This window comes from Protopterus annectens, chromosome 4.part0 (genome assembly GCF_019279795.1).
Source record: "Protopterus annectens isolate FY-2018-M chromosome 4.part0, PAN1.0, whole genome shotgun sequence".
In the NCBI taxonomy this organism is placed as follows: Eukaryota; Metazoa; Chordata; order Ceratodontiformes; family Protopteridae; genus Protopterus; species Protopterus annectens.
In genome coordinates this window covers 1,823,730,649-1,823,747,568 of record NC_056733.1, presented here as the reverse complement: position 1 = coordinate 1,823,747,568, position 16,920 = coordinate 1,823,730,649, and the positions used below count along the sequence as shown (strand labels likewise).

The following is a 16,920-nucleotide window of genomic DNA, read 5'->3' as shown; positions in this document are numbered from 1 at the left end:
TAGTGAATATGGAAGGTTAAAGTGGGTCTACAGTGAAATAAGTAATGTAAAACCAATTTAAGAATTTCTAATGAGTCAGTAGGAAAGAGAGGGGAAAAGGGTGCCATCTAGTGGGCAAAAACTATACTACTACAGTAGTTCCTGGAGGGTAAATAGTAGATCTGGTAGTACAGGAGAGAAATAGTGAAGCCAAGAGGGGGGAATGGGAGGAGGTAAAGAGAAGAGGTGTAAAGCTGCTGGCTATCCTTCAGGGAAGGATAATATATACATTTATTATTTAGACAAAGTAACATTTGCATATAGCAGATAACATACTTTCTTGCTTCCTTGAGGGGATGAGTTCAGGGAGAAGTTAGCCTCTATTCCTTGAATAGGAAGGGACAGCAGATGCTATTTTTAAAATAGAGAATCCAGGTCATCAGGTAGGGCAGGATCTTAACTCTAATGCAGGACAGGCAGTTTGCTAAGCTGGGTAGACAAGAGAGAGAGACAATGTAGTGAAACAAAAACAGTTAAAAGTTAAGCCAAGTAAAACTGGTCCTAGTCAGAAAAACAGTAATGGACTGACATGCTTAGAATGCAACAAATCAAGTGATAGTAAGCAAATATGCATTTTAGTCAGCTCAATTACTTAAAAGTACATAACTACAACAAGATAACAAATCCTGTGGAGGTACTAGAAATTTCAGAAATGCTAAAGTCTGTATAAAGCCAAAACACATTGAGATCAAGAGAAAGTACAAATGGAAATATTTGAAGAATTAAATATGCCAAGGTTAAAGGAAAATGAGGCTCAATTACTAATAGAATAGGAAGAGACAAGATAAAAATGGTGACTTATAACCATTCCCCATTCAAGTCCCCAGGAACAGATGGTATTCCTGTGGAGGTTTGGAAGTTAGGAGGGAAACTAAAGATCTGGAAGGTTTTAACAGTATTTTAAGAGATGCACCAACTTCCTGGAAGAAAGCAGTGGTGGCCGTAATAACTAAACAAGATAAAGGCCCATCAGATCCAGCTTCATGCAGGCCCATTTCAGTCCTAAACCATGATCAAGTGCTTATGTCTATAATAGCTAAAAGAATGGCAAAGGTGATTCCAAAACTGATAGACCTGCATCAATGTGCTTTTGTGGAGGGGAGTCAAACATTTGACATTAACAAAGCACTGATGATCCAGAGGGAAGCTGAATGCAAGAAACCACTGTTGGTGGGTCTTGATACAGAGAAAACATTTCCCAGAGTAAGCTGGGAGTTTATGAGCAGGGCAATGGAAGCACTTTCATTCCCTGATACAAGGTCGATTAGCAGGATACGAGGGATCATAGTCAAAAAATAAAGTGGGTGAGGTCATCTCTGAGGATTTGTTTGAGCAGAGGAACCAAGCAGGGGTGTCCTTTCCCCTTTATTTGCACTACATTTAGAGCCATTGGCAAAAAAAATGAGACTCAAATTCAGGATATAACTGGTATAGTAGTCAAGAAAAGCTGTTTGTATTGGGAGACATGATAAACCAGAAAAGGACATTAGTGTATTCTAGAACACAAAGGCAGATTCAGATTTTTTCAGGATACAAAATTAAGCTAAAACAAAGGCAATAGTTGTAAATTATGTACCTACAACTTGGCTCAGCAATATCCATATTTATGGGGACACGATAAAAGGAAGTACTTAAAAGTATGGATTAAACAGAATTTTGTGGCAGCTAAGGATACGAGGTGAACAGACTAAACAAAAGGTAATACAAAAATGAAGAAACTGGAAGCTCTGTTATATGGATAGCAAGATACAAGCAGTTAAGGTTTAGTCTAGTTTTATACAGAGATCAGGCATATTTTTATGAAGAGAAGCTGTGGATAGCAATTCATAAACTGAAGAATTTTATCTGGGAAGGGATGATGGCAAGAGTTACGTGGGATAAGAAGATTCTTCCAGGTGGGCAAGACTGTTGGGGATTATCCACTTTGAAGGGGTATTTCTGAGCTACACATTTAAGGGCTCATATACATAACACAAGCAGAAACCTACAATTCAAATTGGAAAGGGGTGAAAATGAAATAGGGGAAGCACTAAAAACAAGGAAAGACGGATTTTGGATAATGTTCCTTAAGGAATAACCATGTAGAATATATTTATATACTAGAAAGTATTCCAAGAACTAAGCTAACAATTGAATGAAGAAAGGAGATTTTGCAGATAGGGATGATGGGAATTAGGGATACAGACAATAGTCGAGGGGGCTGGAATTTATTGGAAAAAATGGTAAACCATGGTATTGGGACCAAATAATTAGAAAGGGAAAGGTAACAGAATGGGAAGAGGCCAATAATTTATTTGGACTGCAGAATACACATTTGCCTTCCCTATCAAGGATTGGGATCAGAGTATAGGCAAAAAGAAATAGGGGGATCCTAAGTAAAAGACCAGCACAGGCAGTTTTTAGTAGAATCTAAAACAGAAGCTATTAAAAAAAAGAATAGAGTACACAAATATTGCAGGGATAACCAAGAATCAGATGTTAGAAAGGATTGGGAAGAGACATTAGATAAACAATTAAAAAAAAACAAGATGAGGATATATGGATGTCTCAAATATGCAAGTCTAGAAGACTTACGATCTGTTTGGTAGTATTTACATAGGTATTTTTATAACCTAATTAGACAAGATTTTTTTCCTCAGGTAGAAAGTAAATGTTGGGGATGCGATTGGGAAGAAATACACAAGTGTGAACATTTTCTGGGAGTGTAATGAGTCTGGTACACTTAAGATTCCATGCAGACTACTCCATCAGAGACACTGGGTGAGCAAATTGGTGTAACTAAGGAAATATTTTGAGCTAGGATACAGAATCAGAAATGCCTCAACATAGTAAAGGCTTGCTGTGTTTAATTATGGTGGCTGCCAAAAAAGCAAATCAAAAGTCTAAATCAACTTTACTAGTAGTAGTGAATGTAAAGAGAAAACTGGAATTGGTATCTTTAAAAAAAAAGCTAGGAACAAATTATAGGAAAAAAATGGGAATTGTGGGAGCAATACATGCAGAGAAGGAACACTGTTTAAAAGAAACTAAGATTTAACTGAGCTATGTAATGTTTGACAATGACTGGATGGTAAGTGATGTATAATGTTTGCACTACAATTGTCAATATGGTTCGTTTTCATTTATATAAATGATTGTACATGATTTTAGTTCTGTATGGCATGCACAATGTAATTGCTTCCAAGGCAAGAATTGCCTCAAAACCATCCATTTGGCTCAGTGCATCAAAAATCACTTGTCCTATACAGCTCCCTTGCTTTGGAGACCTTATTCCCATTCCATCAGTTTTTTTTATCCTGAAAGTGCTGCATTTCTGAACAGATGCTTATTTTACCACCACTCCATTAAGCAGCAACTCCCTTTTTTGTTGCATGTACATTTGTAGATACCACGCTGTCAGCAACAAACACTGCAAATGACTTGAAACTTTTCAGAACAGTCAGTACATTACTTTATTTCACATGGGTGGATTTCCTTTTATCCAAACTACCATGTCATAACAGACTCAGAAAAATCAAGACAAATATTTACACTAAAATTGTTAATTTAACCAGTTATGTTTCATTATACTTTTACAATAAGCTGCCCAATCTTTTGCACTGTCATAGCAGCTATACTGCAATGTCTGTTAGAACAAATCAGTTTCACATCCTTGTCCATAAAACTTTAAGCAACATGTCAGTTAGCCCAGTTACCAAAATGCAGTACTTCAGAAGATTTTAATACAGCCTGTCAATCTCAATGCCTTGCTTTTTCCCATTACAGTAGAGAAAGATTCAAATTGTAAATATGCAACTTTTCCAAGTTTTCAATTTGATATCCATGCTTTTTACAAGTTAACTTTAGACAAGAAAAGTGCCTCTTGGAAGCCTTTAAATAAGACTTCAACTTAATCAATGCGGGTTTATGTTGTTTAATCAGGACAATGAAACCAAGTAGGTAAACACTTGTGGACCACGTTACGAAAGTAAAATGCTAAGCATTTTGAATGGCCACCTAGCCATCCTTACCACATTTTTACTTTAGCAAAATCCAAAGACAAAAGCACCTAGAGGTTTTCTAGTGGCTTCTAATTCCAAACATCAGGATCATAGCTTTACAATGACCCAGGAACAAGACAAATTTCATCCTTTTCAATCACTTGCCCATTTCCCTACAGCAAATGCTTCATCTTATAGCAAAGTCAGATGTAAAAAATAAATATCCAGACCTGAACTTCTGACATTTCAGTGTGTCCTCACTGGTTCTTTGCTGTTCTTGCCTTCCTGTAAATGTTGAATCCATGAATTCAAATTATACTTGCTCAGGGCAGCTACAGCTTTCAGAAACCAACTCAGTCTTGGTGCCCAGAAGAAACTCCATCATGGAGTTCAAAGTTTACAATAAGAAAAAAAAAAGAGAGAGGAAAAGTAGAAAAGCTTGGTAAGGGAGAAGTTAAAGAAATAAAAACAGAGGTTAGTACCTGCAAAGTAAAGGATTCAGTGTAGAAAATCTAACAAAGCACCACAGCAGGATAAAGCAATAGACATCAAAATTAAAGAGAAACAAGTGGAATGGGAAGCAACTGGTCACTGACCATATGAAGATAGATATTTTGGAGTCTTCCACAGGAAACCAGTATAAACATTCACTTGAAGCTGGACAGAAAGGGAAAGAACAGGATACTGTAGCAACTCTGTCACTGAGGAGGAGTGATAAGCTCAAGAGCTCCCATACGACAGCAATGGATGACGGGATGAAATTGAACAGAATGTGGCACAGGAAAATGCTATAGAACTTCCTACAAAAAGTCCACAGAAAATGCATAACAAAAAATGTGCCCTCAGTTTAGGAAAAAAATGAGCCAAGAGAAGAGTTGCTTGATTTAATAGACGCATTAAGATCACTGAAAGAAATATACTGCAGAAGATCAATAAACACCTAAAATTATAAGTTTGATAAAACAAATGAACACACTAATTAGGAGTGTCCACAGAGATACATGCGATATAACAAGTAAATAGGATATATGACTGTGCAGCTAAAGATAAAATTCAACCACAAGAATAGTGGGTATTAAGTGAAAGAAAGGTGAGAAATACCATGGAAGTATCTAAGAGAAAACTATAAAGCAACTAAGGCAAGTATCACCATTAGAAGAGTAAAGAAGAGGGAACAGAAAAATACTTAGAAAGATAGACGTGATAAAAAGCAAGCACAGTATAACTGGTCAAGATTTCTCATGCACTATTGCAAATAAACTAAAATTAGCATAGGCAGAAAAAGTTAGAATATATACAGATAAATATAAAGGAAAGTACAAAATAAGCAATTTGAGGACCCAAAAAAGTTTGAGAATTGGGAAACAAGATAAAAGGAATTTAAAGGCCACCAAAGAATACATTTTGGAGAAGTATTTATGAAGATCCTGTGAAACATAAAAATGCTAAAAGGATACAAGTAAAAAAAGTTTGAAGGTACAGGATATAAAATGGGATGAAGCAACAGCCAGATATTAAAGCAGTTAAAAGCCTCCAACTGGAAAACCCCAGATCCTGACAGTACCTAACTTCTGGTTAAAAGTTGGAACTTCTTTGCACAAATATTTAGCCACGAGTAATAACTATTTATAATGCACACCCTTAAGACACCAACCTAGCTAACAGGAAAATAATCTACTTGAGTAAGCCTCCAAGCAACCCTAAAAATTATAGGCCAATAACTTGCTATCCAACAAACTATACATTGGAATTTATGGCGACAGTTTATAATCATTTAGAAAACTATTGCAGCAATAGAAAAAGGCAAGAAAAGGCAATAAAAAGGAAGTCAAAAAGGAACAAAGGATCATTTGTTAAAGTCATAGCAGAGAACTATTAAGAGGGTAAGAATCAAAGTAGGGCATGGATTGACTACTAAAGCATCTGACAGTAACCCACATTCATGGATAAAAGAAGGCTTAAAATGTGCAAGATCCTCCCTACACTGAAACTACATCACAACCATGAAACTGTGGCAAACCTCTTTGCAGTTAAGCCATGATAAAGGACCAATTATTTAATGGATAAAAATCCAGACAGGGATATTCCAGGGCGACTGTTACCACTGCTTTTTGCCTCGCCCTTAAACCCATTAAGCTGTCTGCTTAACACATTAGGTCATGGCTATAACTTGGCTCCCAGAAAACAGCAAAGTGGAAAAACTTTTGTTGAAGATTAAAAACTGTATAGTTCAGATGAGGAACTGAAACTACAAGGGCAAATAGTCAAAACTTTCTAAGATATAAAAATATTTGGTCTTAATAAATGTGCAAAAGCAACCTTTAAAGCAGGAAAGCTGCAGCACCAAGAAAACATCAGTTTGGGACAAGAATGTGAAACTTGAGCAAGAGGGAGTGTATAAATATTTGGGAATTGAACAATAAAAACAAAACGGGAGTAAAACTTAGTAAGGAATATTTTAGAAGACTTTAATCCAAAAACAACATTGACAGTTAGGAATGAAAAGCTCGAAAAAGGGCATAGCAAAATTAATTTAAAATGGGTGGCAAAAGCCAAACATACTCTGGCTAGGCTTATAAATGCCCTAGGGCAGATAGCCTAGTATGAACCTATGAACCTATAAACCAATTTGCTCTTCCAGTCCCAACTTAGAGTGTAGGAGTGATTGACTGGCCCCAAAAGGTGTTGGCTAGATTAGACAGGAAAACAAGGATGTTTCATGCTAAAAATCAGTGCATACCAAGAATATATATTCTCCGTTCCAGAGGAGCTATGAGCCTCCTTGAAATTGATTACATGTATAGATCTGCAATTGTGGTATTGCATACTTATCTGGTGACCACAAGAGCCAAACAGTGAAAGTTTGGGAACAAAAGGAGAATCCAACAGGACTTTCCTACTTAGTCAAGCGGAAATGGAAATCAAACCAGAAGTAGATAAAAAATCAGACGAATGCACCAAAAAACAAAATATAAGGTGAAGACTCGGATAAGAAGGCAAGAAATGTGGAAATGCATAAATGTAACTTCAAGTACAGACAACTCCTGGAAGAACCTCACGATCAGGATAGAGCACAGCAATGGTTAAAAACAGGCAAATTCAAACTAAAGATGAAAGGTTAATATTGGCAGCCCAAGACAGTAGGCCACACTGGTTCACAAAGTCCATTGAACATGTGGGAGAAAGACAAATTTAGGTTTTATAAAACAGAATTGAAACACACCTTGTTGCTGGTTGTGACATATTAATGGCAGGACTGTATACTGAAAGGCATTATAATGTGGCAAGACTATTGCACTGGTGATTGTGCAAACATTGTGGTAGTGAAGTGGCTGAAAAACAATGGAAACACGAGCCACAAAGCATCAGAAAATTAAGTCTACATCACATGGGATCAGGCATTACAAAAAGTTCAAAAGATAGATGTGAGAAAGCCATATATAGTGGTCCATGAAAAGAAAAGTTGCATTGATCACTGAAATTGCTACGCCCAGTGACTAGTGTCTTGTGTAGAAAGTCAAAATATTAGGATTTGCAAGCAGAAAGATACCTAGACAGTTCCAATAGTAGTAGGAGCAACGAATCTTATAAAAAAAAATCTAGTCATATGTAGATTTGTTACCAATACATGCAACTTAATACAAACTGCATTACTGGGCACATTGTGGGTGGTGCAAAGGGCACTTCTGACAGACTGAAACAAAACTAATTTCATGAACTTTAATACTTCGACTTAGGAAGGAGGTCCATACCAGTCATGGTATGAGAAACCCAAGAGTTGGAGGGAAAAAAAAAGTCATCTTAAATTTCAATTGCTTTAACCTTACACTTTTGCATAACTAGCAAAAATATATTGTACCTCCTGCTGCAGGATAGTTGTACAGTGGAAACAACCTTACTCTGGTGATCTTTGCTGCAATTCCTTGACTGGGCTGCCAGAACCCTTTGTATACATTAGGTTTCAGGGTATATTAGGATGATTTGTCCATTTGACCTGCTTTTAGGGGAATGTTATCTCCGCAACCATATTCCCCATCACTATTCCATACTTTTCCATTGTATCAACAGCGACTTAAAAAACTCAATGGACTAGCCGCTTGCTTCTTCAGAATTTTTCTGAATATTTCACTGTCCAAGTGAACTTTTCCTCCAAATTAGGTTTCTGATGCTATGGGGCATTCATTCCTTTAGCTCATTTTTAGCTTCCAGCTTTTTAAGAATGTCTGCATGTATCATTAGGATTTCTTAAAGCAATGTGGAAAGCAATAGCTACATGGAACTTTTCTTCAAAATGCATGTCCATATTCACAAGTGTAACTGCCTGAAACTATATTGCATTTGAAACTTGTTCTTCGGGCCACTGTCCAGAAAACTTGGTTTCTTCAGTTATACTTGTGCTAACTACCACAGCCAGTAGTAACAGTCATTCAGCACACCAATAGCATTTTAAACCTTTTTACCAAGTTAGATGAAAAGGTGCACATTGTGGATACGTAACCTGTACAAACACTCATATTTTTGGCTCTAAAACCCAATACCCCCCCCAAAGAAATCTACTGTTGTGAAGCCCTGATACGCTTCCAAGAATAGAGGCAGTGAACAAGAAAAACAATATGCATAGAAATCTTGGTAGCACTTGCTTTTTGTATGCACTTATTTTAATGCTTCTCTAGGCATGTCACAGATGTTGAAAAAATTAAAAATACCATTTTAAGTTATAAGCATTCCCATGCTCTCAATGAGCTGCAAATCACAAGTTCCTGAACTTGGTACTTTTTTTTTTTTAAAGGTCACCTCAAAGACACAGATGAGTTATCAGTCATGCTTTGTTCCAGCAAAAACCGCAAGACAGCATAAGCACTTCCTCCGATGCAGTATGACTGGCAGACATCAACACAGGAGGAACCATGTTTGCAAAAAACATCTGGAAGCTGGACGTCCAGTTTCAGCAAATCTCATGGATAATTAACACTACTGCTGTGGTGATCACTAAAATTCACCTTAACATATCATTTCTGAAGTGTTTGGCAATGCTTCTGAGCCTATGGATGAATGGAACTTGCATGTCTTCAAGTGGGAGCTCGAGTTTACTTTGGACAACACTATTTACCTTAGCAAAAGAGGTGGGATCCAAACAAACATGGATAAATGTGGCGTAATGAACACACATGAAAGTGAATTCACACAGCCCTCTGAAGTGACCGCATAAGTGCATCAGGTTAGTGACCTCAGTAAGCAGTACCTGTGTTTAGAGATATTCTTTCATCGATGTACAAACTGCTGCAAAGTGCTAGACTGTTTATTCAAGCCAACACGAAAATGGAAACAATATTTCATATTCCCACACAAATGTTAGTATCAAGGTTCAATGAAACTTAAATGCACCCTGCAGAAATAACTACAAAATATCAGAGTTTGTGAGCTTCATATAAATTTTGTACACTGTTGAACATCTCCATAGAGAAAAGTTAAATTACTGAAAGCAGCAGCCACAAAATGAAATTAATGCCCACATGAAGCAATGGAGAAACTGTGTAAGTTGCCTTAAGTAATGTAGCAAAGTTTTGCCAAGGTAGTACTTTTCCTCAAAAAGAAAGACATGCAGTTAATAGGGTATTTCTCTAGGTGTAAATCCCCAACAGAAACTCTACATGGTGAAATTTATCTAGATACTAACTGAAGAATGTTTTTTTAAACTACAAAACTTTTAATGCAAATCAAACATACATAAATTCCAACAGCTTTAATTTTGTAATTCTAAAAGCTTGGTAGTCTAAAAGCTAAACTATGTTCCATCTCCTCCAAGTATTAGTCTCCCAAACCCTAAAATTTTCCCAGTCACTGTGCAAACAGAGCTGAAAATGGCAACTGGCTTATCAAATCTTAAAGAGTAGTGTGGTAAAATTCAAGTGTTTCAGCCAATAGATAGCCCTAGAAATATTAAAGTACAGCCCAGGCTAAACTGCTCAGACAGTACGTTAAATGTAAAAGATAGTCAGACTACAGCAGTAAGGTCAGGACTGAGAAGTTGCTCTGGGTTTGAGAATTATTTCAGTACACAAAACCTAGCCCACAATATTCATGTCTTAAAAACAGCTGCAGGTGGTTTTCAGAATATATACACCAATGCAGGGGGAACCTACATACAGTAAACTCTTGGTTAACTGGCACCCATGGGGATTGGTAGATGACTGATAACAGTAGCTTGATTGCTTGAGAGTTACTACTACAAATAAGCCTGACTAATACTGTACCCTGTACTATTTGTTTGGTTAGACTTGTTCTTAGGTTGGGGAGAGGGAATTTAATTCCCATCTTCCTTTTTAAAACTCAAACTGCAAAAATGTAAGCTATGTTTCTGCACGGGGGGGGGGGGGGCAGAAAGTGCAACACATGAAAATTGTACTGCATTTTAGTTTTTTCTGGTTGCTTGAGTTCTGGTTAGAGTTTACTGTATTTTCATGTTGCTTTGTTAGGCAATGAAACAATTTCTGCTATTTCAACACATCTTTATCCAACCTCTGAAGAGGGTAAGACTAGTTACATTTTCTTTTCACCTTTAAGGGTTTGTACAATCTTGAGTTTAGAGTTGGAGAAGTTGGGACTTACCCTTATACTACTACTGGTGGTGGTGGTGGGCCCTTGCCCTTTACAAAAAAAATAGAGACTGAGCACCACTGTTTTGAGCTTTCAACCTCAATTTTTTGAGACAATCTTGCAAAAATTAAACTAGTTATTCATAGTGGATTTCCAATGACAATATACCAATAGCTTATTAATGACCTCATAATTGCAATAGTAATGGTATGCAAAATATTTAATGGTAACCACTACATGCACACATTCAAGCCTGAAGGAATTCCAAAGCTGACAAATTTGTGCATTTAATGCAAGCATCTAAGAATCTGGCCGTAGCGGATTTAGATAATCTCTCAGAGCGTATTTCCTCAGTGCTGCAGCTGTCATTTAAATGTACAATTGCAGGAAGTCTCAGAATTAACAGCTTAATAAAGCCCATCTGAAGTGGTGTTGGAGGCACATAACATTCACTGCTGCTAATTACAGCTCAACTGTGAGAAGCTAGGTTTAAGCGAATGCAGAAAATGAGCAATGTAATGTTGGTACGAATAATAAGAAAGGAAATGTATTGCAATGTATACTGCACGCAAATGAAAATTGATAGGTTCATAGGATTTTTCTTTTAATGTGTGCGTATGTCTTAAGGTATTTTTACAGCTTCATGAAAAAAAAAATTGTAGTCCAAACCCTTTACTGAGTTAACAGCAGCACATCCCAGTTGTAGATAAAAGTGCCAAGTTACACAATGCAGTAGCAGCTAGACTATTTCCAAATCTGTGTAATATTTGAAAGGTTCATTTTCTCCCTTTGTAAAACACCAAAGAATATGATTTACTACAAGCTTCATTTTACTGTGGCCTTTGCCCTCATATCCTAGCCAAACATTGCACAATCAAAATTCATCTCTACACCTATATTCTGTAGCATCACTATACGTCACTGCTGCACTAATGCTATGCATTTCAAGCCCCTCTTAAATCTGCAAATTGGATAGTTTATGTTAGAAATTAAAATCATGTCAGTTTCAGAATTTAACTTCCCCTCAAAATCACAGTTGCTCAACAAATAAATCAGACACATGCAATCTTCAGAGAATTTTATTGCTTAACAGCAAGTGTTGTATATGAAAGAATACCAAGATCAATTCTGAAAGTACAGTCTAAACAAATTGATTTCAGTCCAAGAGCTAAATAGCTGTAGATAAGCTGAAGCACAAAGTACACTGAAATTGTAACAACCTGTCAGCCAACTTACAGTAAGAGTGGAAGAAAATGATGAGCAACACCTCCGTACAGTAACAAATTATGAAAAACATTTATATAATAGTGGCACTTACTCAGTGAAACATACAGCACAAAGATGAGTATCAAACTGCTCTAAAGTGGAAACTTAAAAATTGAAAGCCATTGTGTGAAAGTGTGGCAAAGTGCAAGCTTTCATTGTGAAATTAGAGAAAAATAAGTGAAGGCTCATTTGACAAATTTTAAAGTGCACATGTGCAGAATTCACTTAAAGGTGTGCAGCTGACTACATTGGGCATTACAGTGCGTTTACAACACAGAATGGCAAATAAAGCCCTGTGTATATTTAAGTAGCAATTCTGACCATATTAAACTCTCCATCACCCTTATGTAGCAGAGTGTATACTGATGCATCACCAAATGATTCCACCCCCACCCTGCAGCATCCATAGCATTCTATGCCAAGTTGAAATATAGCAATAATTTAAATTCAAGCAAACCTCTTGATCGGGAGACTTGTACACTCTCCAACCAAAGTGAAGGAACACCAGATTTCAGTGACCCTGATCATCAAAAAATAATAATCATATTGAAGAGTAAATGTGGAAATGGAAGTACGATTTCTTCATATACAACAGGAAATTGCCTAAAGTTGGAATGGGCAGTTAATACAGAACTGGAAGATGTTTAGAGTGCATTCTGTTCAGTTAAGGGCCATGAAAGCTCATTCTAAACCAAGGTTCTGGGTGTGGCATCTGCGATTCCCAGCCAGCTGCGTGCTTGTACTTCCCCAAAATACTGTAGCCAGTCATGAGAATTTCCTAGACCATAACTTGCACCCTCTTCAGGAAAAAATGGTTTCCAGGTGGTTGGAACCTACAATGAAAAGCAATGAAAAATGTAAAGTTTCTAGTAATCTTGTAGCAGGAAGTCATTTAAGTAGCTATTCGTGACATGTATTTTAAAAGTCAGGCAAAAGCTGATTGAAAGTGCTCATGAAAGTATTAATGTCATCTTTAAACTTGTTGCCAAAATTAGTGGTAAAGAGCTTAATGGGCCTGATAACTCATTTTCTTCAGTACAAAAATATTAATTTTAATGATGGATTATAAACAGCACAAAAATTAGAACCAAGGCAGGCACCTCAAGTGACACTGGTTAAGGAAAGGACACATTCAACAATCGTCTCGCCTAAAAATGGCTTTCAGCACATGAATGTGCATGTCTTACAAATATTACTACATATTTTAACAGGACAACACATTAGTTACTTGGACTGAAGATAAGGCTGACACCCAAGCATGCTCATCTTCCAGGGCTGTGACAGTTGTGTACTTTAGTATTAAGATGTGCAGGATGCCACAAAAAATGTACCAGACCACTTGCAACTCCTAGGGGAAGTAATTTAAAAATCAATGCTTCGCCTTTATGTGAAAGCTACATCTAGCCCCCATGGTAGTTCCATTTCAACTGCAGGAATTTATGTATGTCACAGCCTTTGCTACCTCAACACTTGAGGCAAGGTTCAAACTCCACGCCTTGGCTCCAATAATGTTCCATCTGCATAGACTGGGAAGTGTGGGTTTTACAAAGAACCTATAGCCCTCAGGGACACTCCTTCAGATCTCTGCCAAGGGAAGATTTTTGCTGGAATAGAAGTACAGACACTGTGAATGTCATACAAGTGCATAAAATTTCATCTTCTGTAACCCAGTCTAGTCATTTAACAGAGATCCCAGCTTCTTCTCTATGGAATGAGCAGATTAACAATGGAGGATAGATTCATAAACATAGGCCTTCACCTTGAAAATAAAGAGTTCACATATTGTCAAAATGCAATCAGACTTTCTAAACAGAAAAAGGAAGTAGCTATGACCCTTGCAGATTGAGTGTTATGCATATTTGCCAGGATTTTGCTGTATTTTGCAAAAGTCAGTGGTCAGTGCTAGCTGGTCAATGGAACATTGGACACTTTCTCATATTCTTCACCTATTCTTGTTTGATATCTTTTTCAACTCAATCATAGTATGTATTAAAGCAGCAAAAATATTTGGCCTTTGGAGTGGAAAGAGAATTCTGAAGACTAAACCATGTTAATTTCCATGGCAAAGTAAATCTATGACTGATGGTTTGAAGTAGAGTCCCCTCCTAGGTGAAACAGCTACTAGAAATTTTCCCCATTAAAAAATCTTCTACTGCTGGTTCAAAGGAAAGCAGTTAGTTTCTCCAGCATTTAAAGTAGTAGTCTATACAAGACGATGCCTATCAGAAAATGCTTCAAAGGCTTGAACACCAACTAAAACAGAGACCATGAAAGCTTGCCACTGAAGCGAGAAGTATTTTAACTGTAAAATAGCCACACTGATCACAAATGAAAACAAATTCTGCTAGTAACAGAAGGCTGAAGTCCTTGACTAGTGGCACAGGTGTCCATTTAAGTTTGTAAATGTTTCTAGTAGTTGCTTCCAAACAGCCGAGAGTATCTAGACCACTTTAGGAGGGAAAGCACGGACCCAAGCCAATGGAATTGGAGATAGCTTGCCATTAGTTAGAAACTTAAGGTTTGAGTGAGGGCCGCCAAGCAGATGGGATAAAAACCTATGCAAGGCAGAAGAAAATGGGTTTCTCAAAAAAAAAAAAAAAAGTCACAGCATGGGGAAGCAGACTTATCTGAGACCATCAATGGCAATGAGAAAAATCCAGTCCTTGTGCCCTCTGATTTCCTTTCCCATTATGATGAAATTTCAACAAAGGATGATTTGATAGAACACAGCATCCTGGGAGATCTGCCCTTATGGCAGAATTTGAGGATGGAAACAACCTGCTCATTTCACTATTGGTCGGAGATGCAAGGAGGTTGTAGCAAGGTTCCAAGTTGAAAAAGGCATTCCTGACAAACAAGGCAAACTGACTCAGCTTGTCCACTAGAGAAATGGCCAGATGAGGAACATATGCTGATATTACAAAGTAATGATGTCCTGATCCATTTCTATAGCAGCATAGCCAACGCAAAGGACATGAACAGGTTCACCCCTGCTTGTTCATGAACCAAATCACTGCCATGTTAGAGTGGATGGTGACCTGATGAAGGACCAGTACAGCCTGCAATGCTAGAATGTCTTTTAGAGAACCTCATCCTGTGATTAATACCCACTGACTGTGCCTTAAACAATGCCTCCCCCATTCTGTTACAGCATACACTTACCATCACGTTTGGACACACTTGGGATCAAGGGACTTCCCTGAGAAATTTTGTTTTGAAAACATCACTATAGAAAACTCTATATACGCTTGAAATACCAACTTTATGAGACAGCTGATGCATGTTCTTAGATCACTGGACAAAATGTATCCACTTAAGACACTCGTGTGGTGTCTTGAGGACAAAAATATTGCTGCCAAGAGACAATAAGCCTGAAACAAAATACAGCTGTCAATGTGCTATTACCAAAGAGGAAATTAAAACTTATTGGAAATTTCAAAATTCTCCCCAGTGGAAGGCTGGCTTCTAAGGTTTGGTAGCAGCCAATGGAAAAAATCTGTGGCTGTGATTGCTCCAAGCATGAGAACAGTTGCGGTAGATGGTCTCTTGCTTTTATCAGTGATTTGCTTTGGCTACTAAGTCAACCATCCAGATAAGAAAAACTGTTGCTGCTTTTAACCAAAGATCTGCAACTTCTGCCATACAACACCCAGAGACTACAGAAAGCACAAACGAGCTCTAAACTGGTGATGACCAGCTTTCTATGTAGTGTAGGGCTCTCCTGAACACCATAGCCATGTTTATCTGCACATAGGTACTGTGATGGTCTACAGAGCAAACCAGTGTTTCCTTCTGTAAGCAGAGTAGTAAAGACTACACCACGAGAAGGAATTTAATCTTTTACAGGTTTAGGTCAAAATCGAGCACTAGGTAGTTGAGAATCTAGACCCCTCTGGTCTGGTGGGATATCCAACAGCTGACTTTTTTTGTACATCTAATATGGCCACAGTTTTGAGCCTTTAAACATCAGACGTAGGCAAAAATACAACAGAAAATAACCATACTGACATTTTTCTTTATATACATAAGTTATATATCACACTTTCGCATTTTAACTTAGTCCAACATTATGTGAATTGCTGAATGTCTGACTTCCCTTAAAACCTCCTGAAGATTATTCTACATATAGGTACTGCAATTCCCATTTATTTCTATGTAATGTGCTCCTTCCCTTTTCAAAAAAAAAAAAAAAAAATCGATCTTCCAGCTCATTTATTTTTATAACTCGATACTTTGAATTTAGATTTCCATTTAGTAATCACCAGAATTAAATGTAAGCCCTTACACAGTCTAGGCAATTCTGAGAGTTATAGTTCAAAAGAATAATTTTCTGAATTACAACTGCTTTCTCATCCAGTGTCTGACAGAATACTCTCTAGGGATTTTTTTTAAATCTGCCAAGTCATTACACTCCCAAAACATGTTACTAATTAACTATTTTCCCATCACACCTCCAACATTTGCTATCTAACAGGGAAAAATTATTGGAAGACTGCTTGGGGTATAAAAATATCCATGCAAACACTTCCAAAGATCCTAAAGCTTCTGGACTTTGTTGCATACTTGAGAGCTACACATGCCCTCCCATTATTTTGTAAATTGCTTTTCCAGCCTGTTTTTTCCTAACCTTTTCCAATTCTTATGGATATCAATTTTTTACATGCTCTACTAATTGTCATTAGAAGCGGTTTCGGTTCTAGATTCAACTAAACTCTACCACAGCAGGTCTTTCACATAAGATTCCCTTTCATTTTCTCTGCATGTACTCCGATATTAACCTCTGATAAGCATAATCTAGTCAGCACACTCCAAGTGTCTTTTTGACTCATCCCTCCGTTACTTTTCCCACTCCAGTTATTGGTTTGCAATATCTTAGTTCCTGTGCCAGTTTTCTCCAGTGAATTCCAGCCCTCTTGCCAATTTTCTGTACCCCTACCCACCCTATTGGCAAAATATCCTCTCCATTCTCATGGTGGCTTAGTTCTTAACCATACAGAATATTATACTCTAAGTAGAACAATTCTATTTTCCTTAAAAA

The 16,920-nt window shown here is 37.3% G+C and overlaps 1 protein-coding gene across 4 annotated transcripts in view; it reads right to left on the bottom strand.

Moving 5' to 3' along the window:
• Nucleotides 1–11,679: 11,679 nt before the first annotated feature.
• Nucleotides 11,680–16,920, bottom strand: part of LOC122800037 (oocyte-specific histone RNA stem-loop-binding protein 2-like) — a 512,723-nt gene continuing 507,482 nt past the window's right edge. For all 4 annotated transcript variants that reach the window (XM_044069515.1, XM_044069512.1, XM_044069514.1 and 1 more), the window contains one exon: nucleotides 11,680–12,715. In XM_044069515.1, coding sequence (XP_043925450.1) covers nucleotides 12,569–12,715 — 147 coding nt within the window. In that variant the 3' untranslated portion in view covers nucleotides 11,680–12,568. The remainder of the gene's footprint in view (nucleotides 12,716–16,920) is intronic.